Genomic DNA, 23,937 nt, shown 5'->3' on the forward strand with positions numbered 1-23,937 from the left:
TTTCGTTTCCCTGTAATCATCTCCCTGATAAGGAAGACACATTCCTTTCTCATAGGGATGAAGGCAAGAGGAGAGAGCAGAAAGTATATATATATATACACATGCAAGGTAAAGAATGAGGGTTTGGGGACCTGACAGCATCAGTACTAGAGCCACAAAATCTGGTGTGCAAAATCCAGATGGACGCAAGAGGTTGGCTACAGCCCCTTTCTCTGGATGCGTTTGCTGCCCTCTAGTGGTCGCTCTGGAGGTCTCCTTCTCTCACTCCCCGAATCACCGCAAACCCCGCCTTTCAATTCCGTTTGGAATCGACTGCAAGGTGCAGCTGCAAATCCGTGCTGCAAGAGAAGCTACCATCGGGGAAAAGCGAAGAGGGGAGCGCACATCTCTCTCCCCCCCCCCCTCCTTTGGTTCCCCTTTAGTATCTTTCAGAAAATCCTATACCTGGTCGATCTGACCCAGGCAAGGAGGGGGCTGGGCTGAAGCAAAGTAAGGGCGGTGCCAAACGAACGAGAGTCCTGCGGCGGTCAAGGCCTGTCCTGTCCGGCGGGAGGAGGGACTTCGTTGGAAAAGCCCGTCTCTTCTGCTTCCCCCGCGCCCACCCCGGCGCAGACCTGCAAACGCACATGCCCGTTGCCCTAACTACGGAGCAACCTCGCCTCGCTTGCCGCCGGCCCACTCCTTTCCGCGGTCCGGTTCGCCCAATGGGCTGAGCGGAAAAGAAAAGAGGGCGGGGAGGAAGGAGAGGAGTGTCCGTGCCGGAAAAGGCGTGACCCTGGCGGCGGAAGTAGCCGCGGGAGCCGCAGGGTGTGTAAGTGTAGTGAGAGGGAAGCGGCTGGCTGCGCGCCGACACGCTCGCTTCGCCCGCTGCCCGAGGCCCGAACGTTCCTCTCGTTTCGCCACGGTCGCACCCAGTCAGGTGAGCGCTGTCCCGCCAAAACTCTCCCTCCCCTCCTCCGAACGTCCCCCGCCCTCACCGCTGAGCGGCTGCGGCGGCTGCTCTCTGCCCTTCCTCCGTATAACCCAGGGGTCGGCAACCTCGGCTCTTTTATGACTCGTGGACTTCAACTCCCAGAATTCCTGAGCCAGCTATGCTGGCTCAGGAATTCTGGGAGTTGAAGTCCACGAGTCATAAAAGAGCCGAGGTTGCCGACCCCTGGTATAACCGAAGGGAGCGGAGGGGGGGGGGAAGGTGAGCGGAGCCGAGGCCTGCTCGGTTCCGGCCACTTGAGCCTGCCGGAGGGTTCTGGGGTGCGCTGTTCCCGAAACGCCGAAACGACGGGCCCACTGAGGTCCGCGGGGGTCTTCCGCCACGCTTCCCCTGAAACTGCCCGGCTCCCGCCACGGGAGTGCCGCCTGCGGAGCGGAGGGGAGGAGGGAATCATCGCCTGCTCTTGGCGCGCTGCTTTTTGGTCCGTTCCGCCGCTGGAGCCAGGCGAGGGGTCACCTAAGCTTGGCAGCGCCACGCCCTGCCTGAGTCACCTGCTGCCGCCGCCTCTGCTGCTCGGCCATGGGCGTGCTCACCTGTGCGTAACCAACCGGAGACGGGGCTCTTCGTTCTTGGCGGCGCTTCTGGGGGAGGCCCCGCTGCGGTCGCAGAGCGAGTGGAGGGCGGGCTTCTTTTTCAACGCGACCTTTATGACTGCCCAATCCGCCTTGTTTCTCTCTTCCCCCGCCCCCGCCCCGGAGCGATAGGATCCCGGTTCCTTAAACGCGGTGGCTTAAATTAGGCTCCGAAGTAGACCCGGAGCAGAATTCTTCGTATCACGCATATATTCTATTTCAAATTCAGTGATCTTGAGGTTGCATCTTACCTATCACCGCAGAAGAGGTTATTGTTGCATGCGTTGTACATTCGGGAATTCCCATTAGGAAAAAAAGGAACGGAGTGCGGATCTGTGGTGAGAGCAGATGGGTAGGCCTTTCCCCAACTAGGTTGGAATGATAAAGCAATTGGATCTGTGAGGATGAGAGATCCTAGTGAGGAGATCTGAGGAGCCGTTTTTTTTTAAAAAAAAAAAGATTGCACTTGCTCCAGAATTTTGTTGTTCTTTTGCAAATCATCACAATTGAGCTTTCCCCGTGGGAAGCCTCCACCTTAGTCTCTGTAATCTGAAATGAAAGCCCATATCATCTTGAGTGCCTTGGGAACTGCTAGCATTTAGCTGGCCTTCTCTATGTTCAGAAACCCAGCAGGGTTGGTTCTGGTTAGTACTGGATGGAAGACTACCAAAGAATTCTAGAGCTGTAGGCTACACTTAAAGATCAGAAAGGATCCTGCAAGAAGACATTGCCAAAGTGCTACCATACTGTTGCCAAGAGAAATTAATAAATTGTTCATGTGGTTATCAATTAGCATAATATATTATATGTAGAAAGACGCTTGTTTTGATGCTGGCACAATAAGTATCTAAGACTATTTTATAAGGTGAGTTATCAACTGTAGCTAATTATTCACTTGCTTATGGCCATTAAAAGTAAAACAACATGTGAAAACTTGCTCTTCCATAAAGAGCAAGTGATATATTGCCACACTATTGGAATAGGCCCGAAGGATATACTACTGTTGCATTCCCTGAAAAGTCACCACCAGCTGATACAGCCTGTTGGGAGAGCATGTCATAATCTGCAGTATCTGTCAATGCCTCTGTTGGTCTTGCATCAGCATGTCTGTGTGCCTGAATTATAAAGGGAATTATATTTGTCATTTGTTTTTAAAGCTTTTCTTCCCCCCTTTTTGCTTTCTTCTTGTTTCTGTTGTTAACAAATTTCCTAAAATTCATGATTGATTGTGTGATTTCCAGCGCCTGTGATCTAATAGTAATATCTGACAGTTGGAGATACTTGTCTTGCTATTTAATTTGGGTTGAATTTGCTTCTTAAGAGAACTAGGGTTGTTTCTTTAATATCTAAAAAATAAACAAGGATCTAACTACCCATAATCAAAAACAATTTGTAAACTCCCACCCCTGCATTTTACTATATTGTATTCTATTTGATTGTAATTTGCCATAAATCCAAAAGGTTTGGCAACGTAAAATTTTAAAAGAATTGTGGAACCATTTAGGCAGATAGGTAGTGGGATCCATTAGATGTTTTCAATACAGTTTAGAGAGCATTGTTTGGAATGCTTAATTTGGATGTTTGTATTGACCTGGTTGTTGGATATAATGACCTTAATGCCCCTTCCAATTTAGTTTCTAATATAATTTGTTTCATATATAATGCAGTAGTATAATAATCCAAAATCAAGCAGATTATATAATGGCTTAGTAAATTGTGTGAACCCAGCCAATAAAATACCATGAATGATATTTTTACAGTTGAAACTGTAACTTATCTTCAAAAACTCCTATAATCAGTTGCAATACCAAAGTTTTGAATCATTATTCAGTTCTTTCCAAACACTCCCATTTTTCAGACTCTTCCTTTACCCATTTAGCCCCATGTAGATTCTTAATAAAAAAACAAACACCTCTTTTGAAGGAATGTATTGTATTGTCTCCAGAGTCTTATAACAAATTTATAACAAATTATGTTATAAATATGTTGGGCACAGGCCTATTATCACAATAAAATATAAAATTTAATAAGTGTTAGAAGTCCTGTAAGACATGAAATTAATCATTTTTTTACAAATCTCAACCAAGTTCATTCCTTTTGATCAAACAACACTGTGCCTAGTCATTCATATCCTTTTGTTAGGGACTATAGGTTCAACCTAATCATACTTTTTGACAGGGGAAAAATCCTACATTATATAAATCAGAAGCAAAGTAATTATCCCAGAATAAGAAAATGTAAACAGCCATGTCGCAAATGTGCTTCCTCAGTTCTGTTCAGTTTCTTGGATGAGAAGCGAAAAGTCCAGTTGTCTTTTGAAAAAGCACCTTTGGAACAACCATGTCATGAATGACTGAGAATGTCCATAGACATAAAGAGCCATGCTTCTGAACAATCAATTCATTTTTGTTTTCCTTAATGTAATGGAGATGATAAGCCTTAATTACCTTAATTATTTCTGGTGGCTAGCAAGCTTTATCCTTCATAATTCCTATTTTCAGAAAGAAGTATTTTAGTTTTGTACTCCTGGGTGAGCAGAAAGGACAGTTGGGATATCTATTAGCAATTTTTTACTCTAAAATTGATAGCAAATACATTGCATTCTGAGATATCTCCAAATTTTGAAGATTTGTTGTATCTGTGACTGGCTGTTACAGTATTTCCTGTTTGGCTTCTCTAATTAAATTTCTGAGTGCCACGTTATTTATCAGCTGCATATATAAATGCAGGTGAAGTTGATGTTAAGATGTTCTGTCAATTGGCCTAGTTTGTGAGGCCTAGTTTCTTCCATTCCAAGTTATATGACAAATTGAGGAACAGAAAGTTGAATTAGAAGTTATATGCATTTATGGATTATTTCAAAGGAAGTTTGTTCAAGTGAGCAATATTTAATCATGAAAGACTACATGCATTATTTAGCAGAGTAGATTTGCTATATGTAGTCTAAGTCTGCTCTAGAGAACCCTCTTAACTGCAGAGTAATTTCAGGATGCTGAAAAGGGACAATGAATTATTCTGCTGGTACAATTTGGGCAACAGAATGAGACAATTCAATATCTGGGGTTAATAGAGTTTAAAATATTGTGATTGATTTGAAGCTAATATTGTCCATGATTCAGATCATGGCTTAGCTTAGTGTCAAAGATTGCTGAGCTCTTTCTACTTGTCAAAACAAAATTTTGGAAGTTATTTTCCTGCTGCTAAAAAATATTGTATTAAGAACAATATCCATCTTTGTGTCTCTTGTGATTATAAGAGATTCATAGAAATGGTTTTTGAATATTGCAGGGATTTAGGAAATGGTTAAGAATGACTTACAAGTTGGAGGTTTGTTTATTCTTTTATTTATCTTGTTTGTATAGTAACAGCTAGTGACTCCCATAGTGTTGCACTGATTGTAGAACAGAAAAACAGAATCTCATCTTCAAACTTAGAATTCAATACTTTGAGAGTTTGTGCACATACATATACTTTTTAGTAAGGAATTCCACTTTCTGTTCCTATAGAATCTAATATGAAATTGGAACAAAGAAAAATAGGTCTCAGTGCATAAAAATAATATAAGGGTGTTTGCATTTCAGTCTGGTTCTGATTTTCTTTAACACTTTGGACACAAATCCAGGTAGCTCTTCTGCCTGTTCTGTATTTCCATCGCTTGCGTATAAAGTTGAGTCCCTAGGCTTACTGGGTTGCAGAAAGAAGGCATGTCACTCTATCATTGTAGGTAGGGTATCTGCTATTAATTAGGTCTGTTTTTCAGTTATCTTGTGCTCTGTTTTTTTAAAGCTGGTTAGATTCCAATTCACAGCAAGCTGGCACTAATCCCTTTCAAGTATAGTGCTGGATCTGATGATTCTAGCAAATAACGAAGTGGTGAAACCAAATTCTTGGAAATGTAGTTATGATAAAACATGTATGGGGTATAAAAATAAGGATTAGAGAAATTGATGGTCTACTACACAAAATATTTTTTTTAAAAAATCCTTATTTGTCTGGTCCCCTTTTGTCTATAGATTTTTATTGCACACTAGGCTTTATTTATTTTATTTTATTTATTTATTTATTTTATTTTATTTTATTTATTTTATTGCACACTGAGCTTGTCGATCAGAAGGTCGGCAGTTTGGTGGATCAAATCCCGAGTGCCGCGTAGCAGAGTGAGCGCCTGTTACTCGTCCCAGCTTCTGCCCACCTAGCAGTTCGAAAGCACGTAAAAATTCAAGTAGAAAAATAGGGACCACTATGGTGGGAAGGTAACAGCGTTCCGTGCGCCTTTGGCATCTAGTCATGCCGGCCACATGACCACGGAGATGACCTCGGACAAGCGCTGGCTCTTCGGCTTTGAAACGGAGATGAGCACCGGCCCCTAGAGTCGGAAACGACTAGCACGCATGTGCGGGGGAACCTTTACCTTTACCTTTTTTTTAGGCTTAAACTATTTTAAGCAGTTGACTGTTGTCTTGTCAATATGAGGCAACAGTTTCAAATCTAGTCCTATTTTATCCTTTTCCCTTTTCATTTCCCATGATTTAATGGACACTTTTATTATCATTTTTCAGGCTTGGTGATAGGTGTCTGTGGTAATTTTATTTCTTGTCTGGGAAACTCCCCTCAGTCTAATTTTCACACTATTGAAGAGCAAACTGTTCTCATTTTTTTTAGCTCAGACATAAAAATATATTGCTTTTACTATTAAAGTATTTTTCTCTAGATTTGAGGGACATGAATATGAAATGCACATTATGTACTACTTAGATTTTTCTTATTCTTTAGGGATAACGATGGATAAAAGTGAGCTTGTACAGAAGGCCAAATTGGCTGAGCAGGCCGAACGCTATGATGATATGGCTGCTGCTATGAAGGCCGTCACTGAGCAGGGTCATGAGCTATCCAATGAAGAAAGGAATCTACTATCTGTTGCCTACAAAAATGTGGTTGGTGCTCGTCGTTCTTCTTGGCGTGTCATTTCCAGCATTGAACAGAAGACAGAACGGAATGAGAAAAAACAGCAGATGGGAAGAGAATATCGTGAGAAGATTGAGGCTGAGTTGCAAGACATATGCAATGATGTTCTGGTGAGAGTCCAGTAGCAATCTGTATTCCAGCACTTCTTAAAGTATATTATTTCTAAAAATACTTGTTGTGTTGCATCAACAGTATAAGTTTTATTGCTTGTTCAATCTAATACAGTTCAACAGAAAGAAACGTTTGTAATTAGTTCACTGAAAGAAATCTTTTAAGGCTTGCTGTAATATGTAACTTATGCACTTATATAAATTAAAAACACATCATTATATACAGTTAATAAATTCTTTGGAGATTTCCACTTGATATCAGGCAGATAACTATTCAGAATGGCTTTAAATCGCCCTTTTTTCCCCTCAGGTAATTTTGTTTGTTTCATCCACTTAATCGCTGCAAGTATATTATAAGCCAGGCATGTCAAACTGCTGGCCCATGGGCCGGATGCATCACGACGAAACTGCGCCCACCCCATTGACGTCGTGAGTTTGACATGCCTGTTATAAGCTGTTTCATCCTGTAGTGGGTTATTCCTTTTATTTTGCTACATAGATTCACACTTTCAGGTTTTCCTGAAGAAAGAAGTGGTCATTTTAATTCCTTTCAATAGTCTGCAATCTTATAACTTTTATTATGCTTTTCTTTTTTCAGTTTTGTCTTTTCGTTAACCTCTTAGCATGATCAGAGCATGCACAGACAGCCTAATGCTGTCCCCATTGGAAAGAATTTTGATAATATCTCAGAAATCAGTGGCAGTTATGGTAGTAAAGATAACTTGCAATGAGCTTCCTGACTTCTGGAACTGAGAGTGGGTTCCTCGCATGCTCCATCGCTGGAGGCTTTCAAGAAAAGATCAAACATTTGTCCAGAAATAAAGATTCCCGTCTTGGGCAGGGGATTGAACTAGAAGACCTCTAAGTTCCCTTCCTATGATTGTTCTTCCCAGCACACCAACACCTGCCAATTCGATATCATAATATGGGAACTGCTTTTTTTTTTTTTTTGCTAAGCATGGCTACCAAATGACTCTGCTTATAATGGGGAAATGCATATGTGAGGAGAATACAATCACCCTTTCTCTTCTTCCCTCTCAGACGCCCTCATCGTGGTCAGTTGCCCACTCAACTACTTGCAAGTGGAGAAAAAGCAAATTACTGGAGAAAAGAGGAAAAACTAGGTTATTACTTTCTGTCCCTGTATGAGGATTTTGTGGGCTCTGTATCCTCTCTTTTATTAGTTAGGAGGAAAGACAATGGCAAACGAGTATCCTATTTTAGATACAACTAGAAAATTGACTTTACCAAGAAAGAAATTTCATAAGAGTCTAGGGATCAAGAGAAAAAAGCTGAGCGTTCTCGCAGACCTCTTACTTGATCAGGCTACTGATGTTTTTCTGACGCATCCATCCCATTAGAAGTCTCCCTTTCTCTGGACTTTTCAACTTGGTTGTCTGTTTGTGGACAGCCAGTTTTCGAATTCCTCAAATGCCTCTAATTCAGGTCATAAAATATTTTTCATGAAAAAAACTTATTTTAATGCTGACATGTCAAACACAAAGCCTGGGGCCGGATCTGGCCCGCAAAGTGGTTTCATGTGGCCCGCGAACCCATCCTAGAAACAGTGAGGGAACGGCCCTCGCTGCCTTGGCCCTGGCCAGCTGGGAGCCAATGTACAATTTCATGGTGGCCCTCTATGCTGAAACACATTCAGTCTTAGCTCCACCAGGCCGTCTGGAAACAGCGAGGGACCAGCCTCTGCCGCATTGGCCCTGCCCACTGGGCGCGCGCTGGGGAGGTATTATCCTTTGTGAGGAATGAAGAAATGCACCATCACCTGGAAGTGGCCAGCACATGGCCCTGCCTACACGCTAAGGGCTGGGCAGCATTGCACTTCACTTCAGATTCATGCCACCCGACTCAGCTCTTGGCACTGTGAGGAGAGCGCCCTGCTGCCTGCCAAAACCGGGCAGGCTGGGGGCTGGGCAGCACTGTGCAGGTAACATCGACTCTCATGCTGCTCATGGCATCCCCTCCCCCAGAGCCCACCAAGCTGGATATGTGAAGTAGGCGAGGGCTGTGTGCTGGCCACTTCCAGGCGATGGTGCATTTCTTTATTCCTCAGGAAGGATGACACTTCCCTAGCTGCGTTTCCTGCCTGTTTTTCTCCCTCCTTCATCTCAAATATTTTCCCACCACTCTTAGGAAGGAAGGAGAGGGAAGGTCTGAGGGAAGTCCTGCCTTAGTCCTGTCCTAATGCCCTTTCACCATCCCCTTGCCCCTTCCCCCTGGCCTATCCTGGGGGGGGTCTCCCATCCTATTGCTAAGGAAGCTTTGGATACAAAGCTTGACTTTGCCCTCGTACCCATCATGAGCAACCTGGCTAAGGAGAGCAAATACAGCAGCAGGCTTGAGGAGGTAAGTACAGCTGGGCGCCCCCTTGGGGAAGTGGGGCTGGGCTTAGTGCCGCGGGTGCTTGAGGGCTGGGCTGGGCATTTGGCCTCCATGCCACCGTCCAGCCTCCCACCCCCCCGCATGGCCTGAGAGGAACAGTGAGGCTCCTCCAGTGGACCATGCCTTGGCACCGTCCCTGGTCCCATCTCCTTCTGCCAGAGACGCTCAGATCTGTCCCACTCCTTCCCAGGCCCCCATAGGTACCCTTGACATGAATGATGTAGAGCTGGCCATGCCCACCCAGTAGGCCACACGCATTCCAGCCATGCCCCCCAATAGGCTGCACCCACCCGGCCCCCTGAGGGCAACCGCAGTGCTGATGCGGCCCTCAATGAAATTGAGTTTGACTCACCTGTTTTAATGGGGAAAAAAATACTGGTATTTCAATTCCCCTCCCAAACATAACAATAATAGAGTTGGGGACCTTGGAGGTCTTCTAGTCCAACCCCCTGCTCAAGCAGGAGACCCTATACTAGTGATGGCAAACCTTTTAGAGACTGAGTGCCCAAACTTCAACCCCAAACCCACTTATTTATCGCAAAGTGCCAGAGCCGCACCAGCATTATGGTGCCCTCGGGAGGGGGCAGGAGGCATGGCCCACTGGTGGGCATAATTGCAGGGATCACGACAGACTGGGTGGGCATGGCCACCTCGATGTTGCTCATGGGGAGGATGCCTGTGGGGGCAGGGTTGGGGGAGAGGGCAGTGGGCAGGAGGTTCATCCTGCGGGGTGATGCGAGCCGAGGCAAGGGGCAGGGCACGGGTGCCATTGCCATGGGGGAAGGAAAGGAAAGGCAGGTGCCAGGACGGCTGCTGCCTGACACCATCTGCCCCCGCACACAGGCCAGCGAGCACATGGGGGGCGACGGTGTCTGTCAGCAGCCACAGCTAGGATTGCATGCCTCCCCCCAATCTCTGCTGGGCCTGGGCAACCTTGACGCTGATGGGGATCTGGCTTTCCCTGCTCGTGGTGGCCTTTTCCCTGCTGGCCCTGGGCATGCTCTACCACCTGTACGCGGGGTTACCTAGTCGACCACTTCGCCTCCTTCGTGCTGGGCAGGCCTGCAGCTCTGGGCAGTGTCCTGATGGACCTGCGCGATTGGCTCTAGGCCACGGTAGGTACTCTCTTCTTAAAAACTTCCAGTTTATGGAGGCAAATTGTTCCACTGATTAATTGTTCTAACTGTCAGGAAATTTCTTCTTAGTTCTAGGTTCCTTCTCTCCTTGATTAGTCTTGTTCTGTCTTCATGTGCTTTGAATAATAGATTGACTGTCCTCTTCTTTGCGTCATTCCCTTAGATATTGGAACACCATCACTCCCTAGTCCTTCTTTTCATTAAACCAGACATACCTTCAACGTTTGACAAATTTTGAATTTGTGGACCTCTGAGAAGGCCTTGGGAGACTTGGGGCTCCTCATATCACACTTTAAGAAATACTGCTCTAGTCCATTCTCTCATATCTAAGCCATATTAGCTAAAATGAATATTAGTTAAGATATTAATGGACTCGCCTTGTAAAAATTCTGAAAGGGTTATGGCCCCAAAAGGATGCTCTAGCTCAGCGGCTCCCAACCTTTTCTATACCCTGCACCCCTAGAGCGCTTCTGATCTTGCACCCCCTTGCAAAATTTTGAAATAATGAATTATGCACGTACACTATAATTTTGAAACTTCTAAACCCAAGTTTTCACACCCCTTGGAATATCATCTTGCACCCTTGGTGGGGAAACCCCTGTTCTAGCTTAAAAGGGGGGCAATGTGTATTCCAATTTTAAAGTTTCAGAGCCATTTCTTGTTGAAGAACCTTACTGATAGCCATTACTTTCACATGCTGATTTTCAAAACTCAAGATCGTGTCTTCAGGAGTGTCCCTCAGCTTTATTGCTGGATTACAGCATAGTGTCAAAGGTTATTTCTTGTTTTCATTGAAATTAGCTCCCATCATTTGCTGTAGATTGAGTCACTGTTAGAAAAAGCATGATCCAAAGTGGATGTTCTGTAGCTGTAAGAGGCTACCAGACCAGAACCTTTGAATACAGACTCATTGACCACCTCTATATGCCCTTAAACAGCCCTTGGTTACAGAGTTTCCATGCCATTAAGCCTGCTGTGTTATGCTATTTACTGTCTCTCGAGTTCAGTCATGTTCCAGAGAGGGTCATGTTCAATTCTAGATGAAGTGCTGTCACCTTTATTACTTTCAATATTCCTCTAGGACACAAGTGTCAAACCCACGACGTCACATGATGTGTCTTGACATATTGTGACTTTTTCCCCATTGCTGGCAATGGGGTGGGTGCGGTTCTGGTGTGATGCATCCAGCCTGTGGGCCGGCAGTTTCATACTCCTGCTCTAGGAGGAGTGGCTATGTGGTATTGTACATTGTTTGTCAAACTATTTTTAAAGCACCGATGTGCTTCTTTTACTTGGACCTTATGAAGCTGTTAAAATAAAAACGTTGAATATGCACATTTTGATTTTATTGTATATCATAGGCTTTTATCCTAGAAACTTCTTTCCTTATATTGTGATTTTATATTTTTGTAGTACATTACTACTTGTTGATCTTTGGTCTGTGTACTGCACCACATGTATAGCTCAATGAGAGATAATTTGCAACTGCAACTACTAGAAGTTATTCTTCTTTTGAAGACTCCTTTGGCTAAACAGTCCTGCAAAGAATAGTTCCTCCCACTACTGTATTTCCCCGAAAATAAGACCCGACTGGAAAATAAGCCCTAGCATGATTTTTCAGGATGCATGAAATATAAGCCCCACCCCCAAAATAAGCCCCAGTTAAGATTGTTAATCAGACAGATGCATTTAGTGCATATTTTCCCCAAAATAAAACCTATCCGAAAAATAAGCCCTAATGCATCCTTTAGAGCAAAAATTAATATAATACCTGGTCTTATTTTTGGGCAAACATGGTAGCTAGACCTTAAGATTCTTCTACTATTTAGGATTACTTTTGTATGCTCCACTATTGGATACCTTCTTCCATTGTAGGTATATAGAACAATAGATTCACTGTAAATGTCCTTTTTCCCAAAGGAAAAATTGCCAGCAGTCTAATCTGCAGCTTTGCCCTTGTTTATGTTTTATTTTCCTTCTAAAGAGTGAACTTTTATGAACCTTAGCTAATGAAAGTAGGCTGGGCTGATTAGCAAAATGAGTGGGGAAAAATAACTTGATGTGAGATAACTTATTATCACATGTACATGAATGTCATTTTACTTATATTCCATTTCTGATAAGTCAGTAAAAACTGCTAGTTGGGCTTGTTACGATAGGTTACTCTAAATGTTACTACCAGATAGATGAAACTATTGATATGGCTCTTTATTTTCTTATTAACTTTGAATTTGAACCATTAGTTAAAGTTGCTTTGATTTTCCTGCATATTAATTATGCTCACTAATTATTTACCTTTGTTAGATGTGTTTGCTCATTATTTTCTGGATAGAGAGGTTTTATCTCTGTGTGTCTATTCATTAATAAGCAGGACATATTTTTTATGTGATGAATATGGCCACCTGTTTACTTTGTAAAGCTCTAGCTTGTGTTGAGGACATCATTAGTCATCCTTCATACTGAACAAATAAAACGTCTGAAATTTATTTGCTAAAATTCATCTCAATAAATAATGATAAATTGAATTGAATAGAATTTTTAATTGTATGGCTAATTTGTTTTTCAGGAACTCTTAGATAAGTACCTTATTGTTAATGCCACACAACCAGAAAGTAAAGTCTTCTATTTGAAAATGAAAGGCGATTACTACAGATACCTTTCAGAGGTGGCATCTGGTGACAACAAGCAAAGTAAGTGACGTATCTTATATGGTAGGGTATCTTTTATGATGTCCTACAGGCACTATAGATAGCATCTTAAAGGTTTGTTCCAACATTTCTAATTACAAATTGACTCAGGATTGTCAAAATATAGGGAAGAAGTGAGTTTCATTGCATTTATGCCTTCCAAGTTAACCAGTGCTCCCAGTGCAAGGAGACTTGAGATCTGATCACAAGAGAAAATGTGAATGTTCTACTCCGTTCTACTTCAGAATGCGTGGGAAGCAGAAAGCATGAGTCACTTGTTGTTCTTGTTCTCCACATCTTAACCCTGTAAAGGCACAGATGTATGGAATGAAATGTGTTTGCTGTATATATTTATAGAAATCTAATTTTTCATGTACCTTAAAATCTTGGGATGAAGTGGGCTGTGCATATGTTAGTTTAACTTGTGGGGGTGTTCTTTTTGCTAAGTTATTGATATTTTATTGTGTAATCTTTTCAGGCTGGGACTGGAACTAGATTCCGGTAATGCTGTTCCAGATATCCCAGCTAAAGATAGGCAGAAACTTAGGTTAATTCCCCATGCTTCATCTTCCTCCACCCACTTTTTACATACATTGTGGAAGGATCTGTTAGGCCACTATAACTGGTCCTTGACGATTCAGCTACTGTTTGAAGTTACGACAGCATTGAATGAACGGTGGTTATGACTGGTTCTTGGAGCTTCAGATCACAGTCTGGATACTTGACAAACTGTTTGCCTTTACAATCAGTTGCCAAACACCCCACGATCACATGATCACCATTTGCAACCTTCCCTGCCAGCTTGCCCAGAAAAGTCGAAGAAGCCAGCAGGGAAGATTGCAAGTCTCCCTCTCCCATGTACCTTCCCCACAGCTTCTCTGCACTTGACCCACTTGGCACCTTGCTCATCTTCCCTGATGCACACAGTGCCTCCTGCACATCCTTGACCCACCCCCCTATATCTCCATCCCCTTGGTCCTTCCCCTACCTGGCAGCAGCCACCTACCTGCTTGTGGGCCTGGGGCTTGTGACTTCTTTTTTTTATTGAAAAGTTTTACAATACATTTTTTTAAAAGACAAAACCCCTCCCAACCCCCTCCCCTCTCCCCAACCCTCCCCAACACCTCCCTCCCTTCCCCCTCCCCCCTCCCCGACTTCCCAGAGCTCAATACAGGGTATAAAAATACAAGCAATCATAGTCTACCTTATGCAAACAACAATAAAATATTAAATCTATCGCACTTTAACTCTTATAAAATAACTACAAGCAATATAAATATCACATCAGTACTTATTCAAATGCTAGATGAAACTTTTTAGTCCCATATTTATTCTGGATATAATCAATCCATCTTCTCCACTCCACAATATATCTCTGTTGCGATTGATCTTTCAAGTACGCTGAAATCTTTGCCATTTCCGCCAGATTGGAGCCTTTTAAAGTCCATTCTTCTATAGTCGGCAGTTCTTCCTTCTTCCAATATTGCGCTACTAAAAGTCTCGCTGCCGTAATTAAGTTCAACATCAGCTTAGTGTCCACAACAGTAGTATCAGTAATAATGCCCAGTAAAAACAGTTGCGGACAAAACTTTATCCTTTTCTTAAATATCTTTTGCATGTTCCACCAAATTTTAATCCAAAAAGCTTTAACCTTTTTACAGGTCCACCATATATGAAAATACGTTGCATCTTCACCGCCACACCTCCAACATTTGGGCTGGCAGTTTGGATACATACTTGCTAATTTTTTAGGATCTAAGTGCCACCTATACAACATTTTATAAAAGTTCTCTCTTAAATTTTGAGCCTGCGTAAACTTTACATTTCTCACCCAAATCTTTTCCCAAGTATCCATTGTAATGACTTCTTGAAAATTCTGAGCCCACTTTATCATACAGTCTTTAACAAGTTCTGTCTCTGAATCAATTTCTATCAATGCAAGATATATCCTTTTAATATTTGCTTGACCTTGATCTCTAATTTGCTTTACCAAATTTTCATCAATCGTTGAAAGGGGCTTGTGACTTCTTGATGGCTTCCCCATTGACTTTGATTATGGGAAGGCAGCAGGAAGTTGCCTTGCCTCCCCTAATAACTTGAGATTCAGTTAATGACAGCAAATGGTACTGCAGTGATTTCTGTCACTAAGCAAATGAGTCACATTTTATGAACACATTGCTTAGTGACAGAAATTCTGGTCCCTGTTGCCATTGTAAGTTTAGGACTGCCTGCATACAAAGAGTATACAGTCTGTAAATGTTTTTATATTTTCCCATTTTAAAAATCCTTTGCAATTCTGCATGTGTAAAATCAAATATAAACTTTAGGTATTCTCATATTGATTGACACTTTTATCTTACTACAGTATTTTTAAAAATAGATTTTAAGCTTGTGATGACAAAATTAGGAGTTTTTAAATTCCCAGATCATTCTTTAGAAATTTCTTGATTGATTTGTTTAGGTCATGTGAATTCAGTCTTCAAATCCTCAGATTTTAAAATTGAAGCAAACTTTTTAGTTGCTCGTCACAAATTATGCTTTACTTGCTCTCTCCAAACCAAAATCTTCCTTATCTCTTCTTCCTCAACACACTTAATGTGTGTTGGAATTTAACAGGTGTCCTAAGCTAGTTTCTAATCTCCACAGTACTACCCCTTTGCTGCCTACTAGAACAATTTTGCCATAAAACAGAAACTGCTGCAAGATTTTATTTGATGAAGGCTACAGCCCTGTGATGTGCTTTGTAATTGATACAAGCCCTTTTAATGCCATTTGAAGAATAACAGTTTTTTGAAGCAGAGTTCCCCAACCTTTCAGGCTTTGCTGACTGGGTGGGGGTTGGGGGGAGGGGATGGTTACACATGAGTGGCGGGCAAGCATGCTCTCATATATATATATTGCCACAATTGTTAAGCAAATCACTGCGGTTGCTAAGCAAATCTAGCTTCCATCATTGATTTTGCTTTGTTGGAGGCTGTCTGGGAAGGTTGCAAATGGTGATCTCATCACCCTGGAATGCTGCAACCTTTATAAATACCTGAATTTTGATTACTTGAATGTAGGTTGCTGTAACAGCCATATGTGCAAGGACTAGTCGTAAGTTTCTTTTTTCAGTGCCACTGTAATTTTGAATGGTTGCTAAACAAATGGTTATATAAGTCGCCTGTAGTGGTGAAATGAGAAGAAAGGAGCAGAGCATTTCCTGTCAGCAGCAACTCACCGAGATAATTCCAGCTGAGAGACAGGGCATGCCTGCAGTCCCAAGGAAATCCTTACCATCCTTCTGTGCTGGTGGTCTCCAATTTCAATCTGCCTCCCAGTACCTGTGGAGATTGTAATTAAATGTAGCCCTACTGTTGTCTTTAATTTGCGGCCTAATTTTATAATAAAATCTCACCTTGGCTGTGTGTTTTACATTGTTATCTGAGCAGGTGACAACACCTAGCTGAACTTACCTAAGCTTAGCAGTTAAGCAAGTTGGGCCTGGCTAATACTTGGATGGGAATCTTAAGTACTCTTTCCCAGGAATATTTATTTTTGGATGTTCTAAAAATATAACAAACAAATTTGTTTTCTGTACTAAAATAATTGTGAAAGAACATACAGTTTAATTGTTCAAGATTTTCATTATTTCTTTCTTACTTGATTTGCTAATATGAGGAGGAATTAAAAATACTTATCTTTCTTCATAGCAACAGTAGCAAATTCTCAACAGGCATATCAAGAAGCATTTGAAATCAGCAAGAAGGAGATGCAGCCAACACATCCTATTCGACTTGGTCTGGCACTTAATTTCTCTGTGTTCTACTATGAAATATTAAACTCACCTGAGAAAGCCTGTAGTCTGGCAAAGACAGTAAGGACCTGATTTTATTGAAAACTAGTGAATGATGAAGAATAGGAAGTATACATTAAGGCAGACATGTCAAACTTGCGATGTCACATGACGTCACGAGACGTATCGGGACTCTTTTGCCATTGCTGGCAATGGGGTGGGTGCGGCTTCCAGATGACGCGTCCGGCCTGCGGGCCAGCAGTTTGACACCCCTGCATTAAAGGGAATGGGAACATAAGTTGTTGGTTTAGGTTACATTAATATTTGAGAATTATTATCCTCTAATATATGTAATGAAATGTTATAAAGCTAAAATAGCTAGCTGGATACTGGAAATAGCCTCTAGACAACAATAACTTAAAATGTCCATACTTTTAAATTCTATAGCATTCCAGTGTTAGTGGGGAAAAGCAAGGTATGACTTTGATTTAGATCCAGTTACACAATCTACAATTTAGATTTATACTCAACACTAATTCTCAACATATGGATTCTCAACATATGGATTGAAAACAGATACCTTTACTTTTCATTTCATTTTTAGCTATTGTAATAGACAAACAGGCATACTTAACCAAAACAGGCAGTGCATGCCAGAAGGGCATGCCCTGACCTATTCCAGAGCTTGAGGGAAAAAGAGTTTTCTGATTGTTTAAACTTCCAAAGTTGAGGCTGTCTGAACTGGGAATGGGTGGTTCTGTTTCAGAGAGAGAGTGTTTTTTAGGTCCCAGGGACGCACAATGTGCCTCTTGTGTCAGATCTTATAGAAAGGCAGAAATGAGAAAGAAGTGCTCCTTCTGATAGCCAAGCCCATTGCTATAAAGGGCTTTACAGTTAGGGGGGAAAATTATTTGATCCCCTGCTGATTTTTGTACATTTGCCCACTGACAAAGAAATGATCAGTCTATAATTGTAATGGTAGGTTTATTTTAACAATGAGAGAGAGAATAACAACAACAAAAATCCAGAAAAACTCATTTCAATAAAGTTATAAATTGATTTGCATTTCAGTGAGTGAAATAAGTATTTAACCCCTTCGCAAAACATGACTTAGTACTTGGTGGCAAAACCCTTGTTGGCAATCACAGAGGTCAGACATTTTTTGTGGTTGGCCACCAGGTTTGCACACATCTCAGGAGGGATTTTGTCCCACTCCTCTTTGCAGAGTAGGGTTTCGAGGGTGACATTTGGCAGCTTGAACCTTCAGCTCACTCCACAGGTTTTCTATGGGATTAAGGTCTGGAGACTGGCTATGCCCCTCCAGGACCTTAATGTGCTTCTTCTTGAGCCACTTCTTTGTTGCCTTGGCCATGTGTTTTGGGTCATTGTCATGCTGGAATACCCATCCATGACCCATTTTCATTGCCCTGGCTGAGAGAAGGAGGTTCTCACCCAAGATTTGATGGTACATGGCCCTGTCCATCGTCCCTTTGATGTGATGAAGTTGTCCTGTCCCCTTAGCAGAAAAATATCCCCAAAGCATAATGTTTCCATCTCCATGCTTGACAGTGGGGATGGTGTTCTTGGGTTCATAGGCAGCATTCCTCCTCCAAACACGGCGAGTTGAGTTGATGCCAAAGAGCTCGATTTTGGTCTTAGCTGACCACAACACTTTCACTCAGTTCTGCTCTGAATCATTCAGATGTTCATCAGATGGGCCTATACATGTGCTTTTTTTTTGGTTCTCAAGTTTTATTACAGTAGTTTAAAAAGGGGGCTCACGGCGTAGTGTGTTACCAATTGTTTTCTTGGTGACTATGGTCCCAGGTGCCTTGAGATCATTGACAAGATCCTCCCTGTAGTTCTGGGCTGATTCCTCACTGTTCTCATGATTGTTGAAACTCCATGAGATGAGATCTTGCACGGAGCCCTAGACTGAGGGAGATTGACAGTTATTTTGTGTTTCTTCCATTTGTGAATAATTGCACCATCTGTTGTCACCTTCTCACCAAGCTGCTTGGTGACAGTCTTGTGGCCTATTCTAGCCTTATGTAGGTCTACATTCTTGTCCCTGACATCCTTGGACAGCTCTTTGGTCTTGGCCATAGTGGAGAATTTGGAATCTTGATTGATTGATTGATTCTGTGGACAGGTGTCTTTTATACAGGTAACAAGCTGAGATTAGGAGCACTCCCTTTAAGAGAATGCTCCTAATCTCAGCTCGTTACCTGTATAAAGGACACCTGGGAGCCAGAAATCTTGCTGATTGATAGGGGATCAAATACTTATTTCACTCATTAAAATGCAAATCAAATTATAACTTTTTTGAAATGCATTTTTGTAGATTTTTTTGTTGTTATTCTGTGTCTCACTGTTAAAATAAACCTACCATTAAAATTATAGACTGATCATTTCTTTGTCAGCAGGCAAACGTACAAAATCAGCAGGGGATCAAATATTTTTCCCCTCACTGTATTACACATATTAAAGTATGTCCATAACAGTTTGCACCACTTTTTTCATGGACTAGCTGAATCTTCCAAGTGGTTTTTTTAGGGCAGCCCCAAGTAGCATGCATTGAAATTCATACACAAAGTGACCCATACATGCATGACTATAAGGGGGAGATTCCTCCAAGAAAGGGTACATTTGGTATACCAGATTAATCTGTGAAGGCCTTCCTCACCACAGCTACCACCTACTCTTCAAGTAGGAGCTGGGAGTCCAGAAGGGACTTAAAAATGACAAACTGGTTCTTTTGGGGAAGTGCTATCCTAATCAGAACAAACAATGCAGAATTCATATACCCATAGCCATTCAGCTTGTCAGGGCTGAGTTTAAACCTATCCCTCTTCATCCATACCCATACAGCCTCCAGCTGCTAGGATAAGATCTAGGCAGCATCACTGATCAATCCTGGGTCAAGCTATGGATGACCTCACCCAGCAGTTTCATGTAGATCACGGGTGTCAAACTCGATTGCGTCATGTGATGTATCACAATGTTTCTTGCCTTTGCGGAGCTGGGGGGGCGTGGCCTGCATCTGGCCCACAGGCCGCCAGTTTGAAACCCCTGATGTAGATATTAAACAGGATAGGTAAGAGTGTTCAGCTCTGAAGCATGCTGAAATCAAGGTGTTTCAGCTGGCTCTCTCTTCATCTGTCAATATTGACTGGAACTGGCCATGGAGAAAGGAGAACCATCTCAATGCTGGCCTTGAACTAACTCTTAAGCTGCACCTAACTCTGTCACGCCAAAGCAACATCTTAGGTCCACCATTACCAACTCCACAATGGAGTTCAACAGCTTAGGCAGGGCAGTGGAGCAGAAAAGCCTTGTAGCAACAATAAACCCAGCTGCTCTCCAGAGCCCAATTCCAACCTTGTAAGCACCATTTCCCATTTAGCTAACTCTAATTAGACTTTAGGGACGCGGTGGCTCAGTGGGTTAGGACGCTGAGCTTGTCGATCAGAAGGTTGGCAGTATGGCGGGTCGAATCCCGAGTGGCGCGTAACAGAGTGAGCACATGTTACTTGTCCCAGCTTCTGCCAACGTAGCAGTTCGAAAGCACGTAAAAATGCAAGTAGAAAAATAGGGACCACTACAGTGGGAAGGTAACAGCGTTCCATGCGCCTTTGGCGTCTAGTCATGCCGGCCACATGACCACAGAGACGTCCTCGGACAAGCGCTGGCTCTTCGGCTTTGAAACAGAGATGAGCACCGGCCCCTAGAGTTGGAAACGACTAGCATGTGCAGGGGAACCTTTACCTTTTACCTTTACCTTTAATTAGACTTTAAATTGTGTTTCTTAGTTGGAAATGGCAGAAAAAACAAGTCAAATAATACTTGAATTTATTTTAGGCATTTGATGAAGCAATAGCTGAGCTAGACACACTGAATGAAGAATCTTACAAAGATAGCACCCTGATTATGCAGCTACTTAGAGATAATCTTACTGTAAGTATCTTTGGAAAAAGTGGCTATATGGGTTAATTCCTGTGGAACTTCATATTTTTAACACTATTTCTAAAAATGCAGTTACTTTTTATTTATGGGCAATTGGAGTCCTGTGGAAAATGTTATCTTTGGAAATATTATAAGGCAGCAGGCCCCAACCTTTTTTTCTCTGCGGACTGCCAGTGACTGCAGGGAGAGAGAAGGGATAGTTTTATGCATGCCACTTGCGCAAATGTGGCTTCACACACTTACCCACCCCTTGCGCGGACTGGGGGTTGGGGACCCCTGCTGTAAGGGATAACATAAAGCTTTATACAGCAAACATATCTATGTTAGAAAACTTAATAAATGCTTTTTCCAATCTGCTAATATATCTTTGTTTTCTGTTGATATACTTTATATACTCATTTCTTTACCTGCATATATTCTCTAGTCTGTGTTTGTTAACTGTTTCTCTTCAGTGCTATGCTGAAGCCCAGTCAGTATAAAATAGACTGCCCAGTAATCAACTTTCTAGACCAGTGAAATTAATTGCATGCTTTTAACATAAACATTCTCATATATTCTTGCAGCTATGGACATCGGAAAACCAGGGAGATGAAGGGGAAGCTGGAGAAGGCGAAAACTAAGTCTGTCGTGCTTCACTATGTGTTCAATGTCACTGTATCCTACACATTATATTCCTTTGTGCGGCAAGCAAAAAGAATAGTACATCGACTTCACAACCTCAACGTAGCAAACTGTCTGTGGGGTAAAAAAAAATTGGTTGGTGTTCTGTGTATGTCAAATGGAAATCAGCTGAACAATGGCATTCTGAACCTTTCCTATTATGAACACTTGCAGTTATGATTACCGTGTTTATATTTTTTTAACTGAACACTGTGATTATGGGTTTTGCGATTAGAGTTGACTTTACAAAACTCAGATGATGAAAGAATAGATACAAATCATGTGATTCCTTGGAAGGATAATAATCTGGTATCAAAGTTGCTGAAGTACAATTCTGCTGTAAAGTTGTATAGAAAATTATAGAGATTATATTGTGATACTGCAACATGGAAGGGGAACAATCTACTGTGTGGTATTCCAGTTCAGAAGCTCACTTCTGTGAATTGAATAGGCATGTTCATCCTGATATTTCTTTTTTAAAATATGATGATGATGATGATGATGATGGACCCACTGCTTTTTAGCCAAATGCTCATATAATTTTAATTTTTTTTCTTAAATTTCATTTAAAGCCAAGGGGAAATGAAAATCTAACTTAGCAAATAATGGTGGCAGAAAAATGTGGCCTTGCCTCTGGGCAGATAGTCCACTGCTCTTGCCACTGGCAACATCATTTTAGTCAGTAATACGTTATACATTTGCCTTATAGACTAGTGGATTAACATGAAATTTGGATTCTACTTTTATGAGTTTATTAGCTGTAGAATAATTGCATGAAATAATCTTTTTTTCAGTTTAAAAAAGTTAAACATTAATTCCTTCCAGGACAAAAACCTGTATCTTTAAATACCTTGAGTTCTTGGTACAAGTTGTGCCTCTCCTGATGTAATTTAAATTAGAAACTCATTGTAATTGGGTTTAATTTCTGGTAATGGTAAAAAGTGAAATATGCTGGAGGACAGGTCTCGCTTAGATGCAGATGGCCTATTGCTGCTATAGTTTTTGCCACTCCTGGTCCAAAGCAAATAACAGGCTCGTATATAACCTTTTCCTTAACTTTCTTAGAAATATAGATCATAATGTTTAATTATATAAATTTGTCCAGGAAAAGATTGGAATTCAGTAGTAGTTGCATGAATAATGCAGTGAAAGATTAGACTATTTTTCTTACTAGTCTTTTCAGTATCGTTTCTCTGCTTGTGACATTCCACTTGGCTTATAGAGTCCATCTGTCTGTTCAACTGTTTGCTGAAAAGAAAATTCATGCACTGACTTCAAAATTCCCCTCTACTAGCTGAACAAATTGTGCAGTTTTTCTTGGCGCTTGATAAATGCAGTAGTGAATGTGGAACCGAGCCTGTCTGTATATCTGGTAGCTCTTTTTGCATTGTTTCTACTGACCAGTATTTTGCCTAAAGTTTGCTTCTGTGATGGTTGTATTAACTAGCACACATGTGGTTGTGAGAATAGTATAGCAAAAAGAAATACCTGGTTATCGATGTACTAGATTTGTGTATGTCTTTCAAACAGTTCTAGTTTCACCCTACACAATCAGGAAAGTGTAAAACGATTTAAAAATAAAAAAATTTATCAGTTTGTAGTTTCTCTTTTTTTATGTTATCACAATCATTTGATAAAATTATGACTACATTCAATATGATGGAATGGCTGTTATTTTGGGACCCTAACAATATGATTGTATTAGATTATGCAATTGATGTAATTAATTGTATCGGTGATGTCTATGAACTGATTTTTCTATTGGTCTAAAATGATTTAAACTTATTACTATTTCTTTGTGAGCAAAATACTGAAATTTGGTTTTCTACATGGAATAAAATTGTACTTTATAACTTGATAGCTTATACTATACTGTCCAATTTTCCTGGAAACATCACCAGTACTTCATAAGGGGTATAAAAATAAGGTACATTATAGTCTACATTTTTTTAAAAGGAGTTAAAAAGCAAACTGCATCATAATCAGAAAAGTTAATCTTGTAAAACTTCATTTCAGAACAAATTGCCCTTTGGTATAAATATTGGATCTAATAAAATAGAAAATTTACTTTGAGTACTTGTTTTAATCTGGACACTAGAAATATTTCTCAAGCTCTTGCAATAAAGTATCTTAAAGCCAGTCTTCACATTTTGTAGAATCTAGGTGGCAACAGCCTGAAGACACAGATTGTTGTGTGGCCATAAGGAAAAAATGTGTTTCTTGGAGTTACATCTGTTCTGACAATTCCTGACACCAAAGTGGTTACTTTAGTTTCCAGCACAGATTTATTTTTGTTTTGTTTTTTACAAATAATGGGTAACATTATGAACTGAATTGACATTCACAAATAGAAGAATGGACTATGGTACACTAATTTGGGTGGGTAGGTCTGAAGTGACCTCATATACTGCAGCAATCCACATGAGAGAATAATTCTCTTTACAGGAATTAGCTCAACGTTTCTATACACACATACGTTCTGTGGCACTTTCATTTAGAAATCTACTTCACATAGATTTTCCATCTAGTTTTGCATTTCCTGTAAATGCAAAAAGAAATCTTTTGGAATGTTTTTAGATTCTTTTCATACTTCAAAGTAGATTGGTCCCCAGATTCTTTAGGAAATTTAAGTATGAACTCATTTGCTCAAAAGCTACATTTTTTTAATAAAAGACAAG

General features: G+C 41.3%; 1 protein-coding gene across 1 annotated transcript; it reads left to right on the forward strand.

Moving 5' to 3' along the window:
• Positions 1–788: 788 nt before the first annotated feature.
• YWHAB (tyrosine 3-monooxygenase/tryptophan 5-monooxygenase activation protein beta) lies at positions 789–23,318 on the forward strand. Its single transcript, XM_081325042.1, has 6 exons — positions 789–919; positions 6,337–6,638; positions 12,738–12,861; positions 16,551–16,714; positions 20,495–20,590; positions 21,163–23,318. The coding sequence occupies exons 2-6, from the start codon at positions 6,345–6,347 to the stop codon at positions 21,217–21,219; spliced, it is 735 nt and encodes a 244-aa protein (XP_081181168.1). The 5' UTR covers positions 789–919; positions 6,337–6,344; the 3' UTR covers positions 21,220–23,318.
• Positions 23,319–23,937: the final 619 nt, after the last annotated feature.

The sequence above is a fragment of the Vipera berus genome (genome assembly GCF_964194415.1).
Source record: "Vipera berus genome assembly, chromosome: 3".
Classification (NCBI taxonomy): domain Eukaryota; kingdom Metazoa; phylum Chordata; class Lepidosauria; order Squamata; family Viperidae; genus Vipera; species Vipera berus.

Excerpts from the sequence above, each read along its gene's own strand:
- YWHAB (XM_081325042.1), top strand. The coding sequence starts at position 6,345 with ATGGATAAAAGTGAGCTTGTACAGAAGGCCAAATTGGCTGAGCAGGCC. Across the intron at positions 6,639-12,737 it reads ACATATGCAATGATGTTCTG|GAACTCTTAGATAAGTACCT; the intron begins GTGAGAGTCCAG and ends TTTGTTTTTCAG. Across the intron at positions 20,591-21,162 it reads TACTTAGAGATAATCTTACT|CTATGGACATCGGAAAACCA; the intron begins GTAAGTATCTTT and ends ATATTCTTGCAG.